General features: G+C 41.2%; 1 protein-coding gene across 1 annotated transcript in view; it reads left to right on the forward strand.

Moving 5' to 3' along the window:
- TMEM131 (transmembrane protein 131) overlaps positions 1 to 7,712 on the forward strand; it is a 178,074-nt gene that overhangs the window by 77,963 nt on the left and 92,399 nt on the right. Inside the window, exon 13 of the mRNA XM_015570023.1 lies at positions 4,881 to 4,989. Within this exon, the coding sequence (XP_015425509.1) occupies positions 4,881 to 4,989 (109 nt within the window). The remainder of the gene's footprint in view (positions 1 to 4,880; positions 4,990 to 7,712) is intronic.

Consider the following 7,712-nt stretch of genomic DNA (forward strand, 5'->3'; position numbering starts at 1 on the left):
AAACAAAGTATAGGAAAGCAAGTGAGAATTTATTGGCCACAACAAAAACATACATAGGAAGGACATAGAAGCAACAGAAGAGCCTAGGCCCGGCTGCCTTGGCTCATCTGGGAAGTCAGAGAAGAGGGGGCCTTGGATACAAGTTCAGGAGGTGAGCCTGGGAAAAGCTGCCACTGCCCACTGCTCCCATGGTTGCAAGTCTCATGTCCCTAAGAGGATAGGGGGTAGTGCCTGTGGGGGAAAGAGAGGGCGACGGGAATGGCACAGGTGTGCTCCCTGGAGGGAGAGTGCCAAGTGAGACCTTTTTTTTAAGTGACTTATTCAACTAAAAACTCAGAAATTACATGAAAGTATATGAGGCATATAATGACATTTAAGTCTGTATGAATATATCATTTTAATTTCAAATTGGTATCCTATTAAAAACCTATTGATCTGCCCTAGCTAGTTTGGTTCAGTGGATAAAGTGTCGATCTGCAGACCAAAGGGTCCCAAGTTCGATTCCAGTCAAGGGCATGTACCTTGGTTGCAGGCTCCTCTCTGACCCAGGCCCTGGTCAAGGTGTGTACAGGAGGAACCAATCAATGTATTTCTCTCACATCAATATTTCTCTCTGTCTTTCCTTCTCTCTTTCACTCTCTCTAAAAAATCAACGGAAAAATATCCTTGGGTGAGGAGTAAAAAAATAATAATAAAAAAAGAAATAAATATAAACCGATTGATCTATATATATGTCTGTATATCTCGTCTGTATCTGCCTTTGTATGTATTTTTTCTAATATCCAAAGCCTACAACCAGCCAAGTGTTTTGGTAGATTTGTGTTATTTCCTCATTATTTATTTCTTCATCAGTAAATATTTTATGAACATCAATTATATGCCACCTCCTGTGCTGAGTACTGAGAATACAACAGTGAATCAGACCACCAAAGTTATACAACATCATTGTAGATCAAGCCCAGTTGTAAGGAAGGAAGGAAGGAGGAGGGAGGGAGGGAGGGAGGGAGGAAGGAAGGAAGGAAGGAAGGAAGGAAGGAAGGAAGGAAGGAAGGAAGGAAGGAAGGAGAATGGCATGTGAGGGTAGGGGATGGTTCAGATAGGGCTGTCACTTGAGCTGACATGTGTGGTCATAACTGAGGATTAAGAAGTAGGCATCCATAAGAAAAATTGGTGGACAAGTGTTCCCAGCACAGATAGTGGCAAGTACAAGGGCATGAGGCAGGAACAGCTTTAGATGTCATGGAAGACGCAAAGGTTGAATGTAAAAGGTGAGGGTAGGGGAGTCACAGGGCTGCTGGGGCTCTGTGGCGTGTTAAGATTTTAAAGTGCAGTGAGAAATTACAGAATTTTAAGCATTTATGTGTTGTAAAAGGTCACAGTAGCTACTCTGTGGAGAATGAACTGCAGAATATTAGAAATCTTTTGCAGTGGTCCACTTGAGATGGTGGTAGCTTAAGACTTCTCACCTTACCAGCCAGAAGATGATCACATGAGTTTTATGAGAGTTTCCTAAGGCTTTTCCTGTATTTTTCTGCGTAATAAGCCAGACTTCAAAATTGATGCATTTTAGGAGGGCCTCTGCCCTCCTCCATTTCACAAATATGTAGCTTTCAGGATGGTCCAGGCAGGGTTGTGTGTGTTTTTTAATTTCCCTTCAGGGAATTCAGTCTCTGAATTGTCTTTATAGATAGAGGACTGTTGAAGCAAGCAACTCCAAATACAGGTCCCCACCTGTTAGTGGGCAAGATGCACGGGTCACACCTTCCTGACATTGATCGTCTATACTGCAACTTTGGGAATATTTAGAAAACATTCATGGAACATTAATGTTATAAAATCTGGAGTAAGTTTGCTTGAGATGTTCTAAGAGGAACACTTGCCTGAAGTTTCCATGCTAATTTAATTGATGAGTAAGAGTCACAGGTGTACTCATTCATTTTACCAATATCAACTTGATAGGAGCCTTAGCAAAGTTGTGTTACTGTTTTATACAGTTACTAGATACTGCAAGGTTATTTTCCTTGCTTGCTCAAATGTTGTAAATTTCGGAAAGTTCTGGGACCTTGCGTCTCACTTGAGAGTTGAGTACGAGTGTTGTGAGAAAAGACTGGAACTCTATTTAGAACCTGTGGGAGCCTACCTTTCCTCGGAATCTTGCCACATTTTTTTCCACTTCTTGGTTGTCTTGAAATCAGCAGCAGCTATTAACTGATACTGTAACTGATGTTAGTGTAAATATGCTTATTACAAGTTAATAATAACGTATTTTTTATTTAAAGCCACCAGTATAAGCCAACTATTTCAGGATTTTGTTTTGTTTTGTTTTTGTTTCCTTGGAAAATGGGTTTTAACTGATTTAGAGGTTTTTTGAATGGCAACAATTCAGACTACTTATATAAAACACATCAACTGAATATTTGTTAACTATTAGTGCAACATATTTTAAAGTAATAATATTGAGTATAAAATTTTTCTCTGGTAAGGAAAACCTTAGCAGTGGTGTTTCATATGAGAAGAACGATTTTTTTTCACCAGCTATCCTAAGCTCCTAGTACGTACAGTGACTGTGTTGTAATAAACATCACCGTGTAGCTGTTTCCACGTGGTGCTCTGCAGGCTGACGGCACTCAGAAGTGTTGTGGCTCTTCATGCTCCGTGTAGTCCAGAAGCTTGCCTGGCACAGTCATGGTCCCCTTGCTCCTCTGTCCTAGTCAGTCAAGCAGGTGAGAGAGTTTGGAGCCATATTTGTGAAAGTCCTCTGCAAAGCTTTGTAAGATTGTCTCTGACAATCTTGACCTCAGGATGAAACTGGCTAATATGAAAACACAGCAAAATTAATAGAATAAAAATGTTGTAGCTAGATGGACTCTTGGAAGATATCTAATCCAATCCCCTAGGGTTTTACAGATGGAAAAAATCAGGCCCACAGTGGATGGGCAGCTTACTCAGTCCCACACTGGTCACTATGGGATTGTCACATGTGCTTCTGTACTGCTTCCCTGTCCTTCAGAAGAAATACTAACATAGTAGTACAGTGTAATGGAACCAAATGAAACGTTGCCCAGTTTTTGTTCATCTTACAGTTCAAACTGCTTTGAGCACACACACACACACCCTTCAAGGAATGAAGAGACTTGTACTTTAAGTGGTTGCTAATTACAGTAAGCTTATTGATAATAAATATATTAATACTAGAGGCCCAATGCACGAATTCACGCCCAGGTGAGGTCTGGCAGGCCCAGCCCCAATCAGGGCGGATCAGGGCTGGGCCTGTCGAGAGGAGGAGATGGTAGGAGGTTGGCTGGCCGCCCACGCCAATCAGGGGCTGATTAGGGCCCCTGGGGGAAGGGGCTGAGGGTGATTGGCTGGTGGGCCCCAATCCCAAATGGGGTGGGGGGTACCACTGGGGTCCAGCAGCCTAGGGGAGGGGCCATGGGTGGTTGGCCAGCCTACCCTGCCCCTGATCTGGGTGGGGGCCGATCTGGAGTGGGGCTGGGCAGGAGGAGGGACTGAAGGAGGTTGGCTGGCTGGCCCCACCCGCTATTGGGGTTGGTGATCAGGGGCGGGGCGGGGCTGGCTGCACACACCCCCTGATCAGCCTGGTTTGCTGGCCACAGCGGGTGTCATAGCAACCGGTTGTTACGGTGGTTAGCTGCGAAGATTTCAGACACAGAAACTACAGAGCTACTTAGGGCCATGATTCCAGGCCCAGTCAAGACCTGCTGATGGCTGAGTTACCAGTAGTGGGCCAGAGGTGCTCTGCCTGTAGGTAGTGGAAAGCAGTGTGTGTAGTGATTATGTTAGTGCATGTTTGGGCATGGGGTGTCAGGTGAAGAAGGGCCCTGGACCGAGTCGGGACCCTCGTTTCCAATTCTGCTTCTTGATGCCTAGCTACTGAAACATCACTCAGTACTGCACGGTTCTCTTCACCTCTAAACAGGGAAATAAGGTGGGATCTTCAAAGTTCCTTCCAATGAAAAGTGCTTTGTGTCAGTGAGGATCATCAGTTAAAAAGTTACTTTTTATTAAGTTTAAATAATTCTGACCTCATCCGATTACACATCCCTGCGATCACGTCACTGCTCAGTGCCACAGCTGGGAATGAAACCCTGCCCCTGGCCAGCAGCACCTCACTTGCACAGCACACCTTGGAGAACAGAAAACAGCGTTAGGAGTGGCTCTGCAACGCCATCTTGCCAAGGGGGCAGCAGCCCCCAAATTCATGTTCATTGTTCATCTTCACACATTGTTTGCGGGTAGTTTTTATCTCGCGCTAACAGGTGGTGCGGCTGTTTTTGCTAATTTTTTGCGCAAATGGCAACGTTCAGTAAAATTACGATAACTTTAGTTTATGTATTTATACGTTACCCACATTCTCCTGCTAGTCTATTAAAAACGTATTAATACGTGTCCCACGCTCTACCACCAGTCAACGCTACCAGTCAACGTAAAACATATAAGTATGTTTCCCGCATACAATGTGTTCATATATCCAGGATGACAAATTTTAGTATTATGGATTCTTTTAGAGCGACTCTGTCATAAATCTTTGTGTCTCCCTCTCTTATTTATGACTTACGCATTCACTTGAAAAAGTAAATACCTTTTTTTCTGTTTTATGTACTCAACACCCCATATACTAGTTTGTCTTTAGATTTTTATCTATCATACATTTTTCTTTTGATCATTTTATTTCATAAAGATATTCTACTGAAATTAATTTGACATTTTATTAGTTTGGCTTACTCCATTTTAAAGGGACCACATTAAGTTAAAGTTTTAAAATTTTGATTCTGCCTTACTTTTCCAGTATACTTTCCAGTGTAATGTAACTGAACGGTTAGACTAAAGCATTACTATCTGTATTTTTCTCTTTGCAGAGTGTTCGACCCACACCCCAAAATGACGCTATAACGGTACACTTTAAACCAATTACCTTAAAAGCTTCAGAAAGTAAATATACCAAAGTTGCAAGTATTAGTTTTGATGGTAAGTATTAAACTTTTTCTAATACAGTGGTCTTATTATGATAAACAAAAGGCCTCTGTATCAACATCTTAATTTGGAGAACATCAAGAACTCTTACTTGGCTGTTTTGTGAAAGGAAATATAACTTTATAAGCCTAAATTAGTATTGGCAAATATAGTAGAATTAAATTAAATTAAATTAAAACTGGGCTCTCCTGAATATATTCCAGTTATGCTTTGTTTTAATTATGAAGTCATTAATTTTTATAGTTAGGTGATAATGTATTTGAATTTTGGAAACATGTTTGAATTTGAGAGCAAAAATATTCTCTAACGTTTTTATATATTGGCTTTTATAAGCACAGCATACAGTGCTGCCCAAGCTAAAATAATAACTTTTGTGATAGAATTATTATGCTGTATATTTTGATACTTGAAATGTTAACTCAACCTCGACTACCATATTTGAGTAGTATGTTTTTATTCATTTTTTCCCACTTTACTAGAATATTTTTCAAATAGTGACATAATAGCTGCTTAACTATATATAATTAGATTTAATGAGAACTGAAACTTGCAGTGGGGCTTGTGTCTGTGGGACCCATGAAAGTGAGCATCCCTGAAGCTTTAACTTTGGCTGTATGATAAAGCCATGTTTGCTCGCAGTCCACATTTTACAGCTAAGCTCCTCATCAGAAGAGTGTTTGATCACTGAGTAGCCTTCTGCATGTAGCAGAACGCTGGAACACTGCACAGTGAGAGCACCATGCTTGCTGCTTGCACGTGGAGGATTCTCAGGAGGGTCTGGACCAACTGCGCTGGCTGGGTTCCACCTTCAGTCCTCATCCCATGAGCTCAGAGAAAACTCCAGAGGAGCTCAAGATGAAATATGTTGCATACTATCATAATCCAGCTGTTAAGTAGGATTATAGAAGGTTTTGATGCCACAATTATTTCCAAGCCTGTGATAAACTGTCTCTGTGTTGCTAAGATACCACAAATCACGACCACCAGTATCAGTATTAGCAGGTACATTCTCTTTTCTTTCCAAGAAAGAGAGCAGCCCGTAGTAATTCCTGACCCCTGAGAGCACTGAGAACCCACCCTCCTAATAAGCCCTGGGAATGAGGTCTGCATCAGGACAGTGCTGTTCCTGCCTCCCATGTTCTTCTCAAGCTCCTGGACTGGCAACCCAGTAAATGTTTCCATTCTTGAGATGAATGAATGTTAGTGATGTTGGTTCTTCTGAGATCATGGGCTCTAAAATAAGTGCTGCTTAAAGAAATTGTGTAAAATTAAATACAGAGGCAAAGGGGGAAAGCATTGTTTAAAGCAAGTGCTATATTTCTTTATATGTCGACTTCAGAGAGAGGAAGGGAGAGAGAGAGATAGAAACATCAGTGAAGAGAGAATCATTGATCAGCTGCCTCTTGCATGCCCCCAACTGGGGATCCAGCCTGCAACCCAAGCATGTACCCTGACCAGGAATCGAATTGTGACCTCCTCATTCATAGGTCCACACTCAACCACTGAACCACACTGCAGGCACAAGTGCTATATTTATTAAAGTCTATTTCTGTCTGATATAAATATTGCTACTCCAGCTCTTTTTATTTCCATTTGTATGAAATACCTTTTTCCATCCCTTTACTTTCAGTCTCTGTGTGTCTTTTATTCTAAGGTTGGTTTCTGTCTTTTATTCTAACGTTGGTTTCTTGTGGACAGTAATATATATATATCTTGTTTTCATATCTATTCAGCTACTCTAAGTATTGTTTTTCTTAATTTGGAGAGGTGGTTTTTTTTAATGCTTTCCACATTGAACCTCAGTGAATTAAAGTAAAAGGTTATGAATAAAAAGTCCAGAAGTCTAATTCAGAAAGCAAGATGAGTCAACATTTGCAAAATGTTTATAGATCCTTGCAAATATCTATTCCAGTTATACGTCAAATCATATTAGAGTCAGCACCAGGAATGTAGAATGTGCTCTTTGTAATGAAATTTTATTTCACTTTTAAAATTTATCTTTATTGTTGAAAGTATTACAGATGACCCCTCCTCAAGCCTCCCCCATACTATTGTCTGTCCATGGGCTATGCACATAATTTCATTGGTTAATCTCTTCCTGTCCGTACCTTCCCTCTGAAATTCGTCAGTCTGTTGCATGCCTCAATGTCCCTGGATCTTTTATGTTCATCAGTTTATTTTGTTCATTAGATTCCACTTATAAGTGAGATCATGTGATGCTTATCTTTCTCTGACTGGCTTATTTCGCTTTGCATAATAATCTCCAGATCCCTCTCCCTATGTTTTTTGATTGGTGCATTTCATCATATGTCTGTTATCCTATATAATCCTATCTAATAAAAGAGAAACATGGTAATTAGCATACGTCCGCTACCCTTCCCATTGGCTAATCAGGGCAATATGCAAATTAACTGCCAGCCAAGATGGCGGCCAGCAGTCAGACAGCTTGAAGCGAACATGAGGTTTGCTTGCTTCAGTGACAGAGGACTCCAATGTTCCCCACCTGCCGCTGCCGGCTTCTGAGCTTGCAGTTTGAAACATAGTTACAAACAAAGAATCTAAACAAAACTCCAAAAACCTGCTTTCAGCCAGACAGGGATCTCAGAGCTGGAGTTGAAAGTGTTTCGATTTTAGAACCCAAAAAAAACAGATACCTGCTTTCAGCAGCCAAGGCCTCAGAGCTGGAGCCAAGCCTCAGAGCTAAAGCTGGCCCAGAC

The sequence above is a fragment of the Myotis davidii genome, unplaced genomic scaffold, assembly GCF_000327345.1.
Source record: "Myotis davidii unplaced genomic scaffold, ASM32734v1 scaffold1065, whole genome shotgun sequence".
Lineage (NCBI taxonomy): Eukaryota > Metazoa > Chordata > Mammalia > Chiroptera > Vespertilionidae > Myotis > Myotis davidii.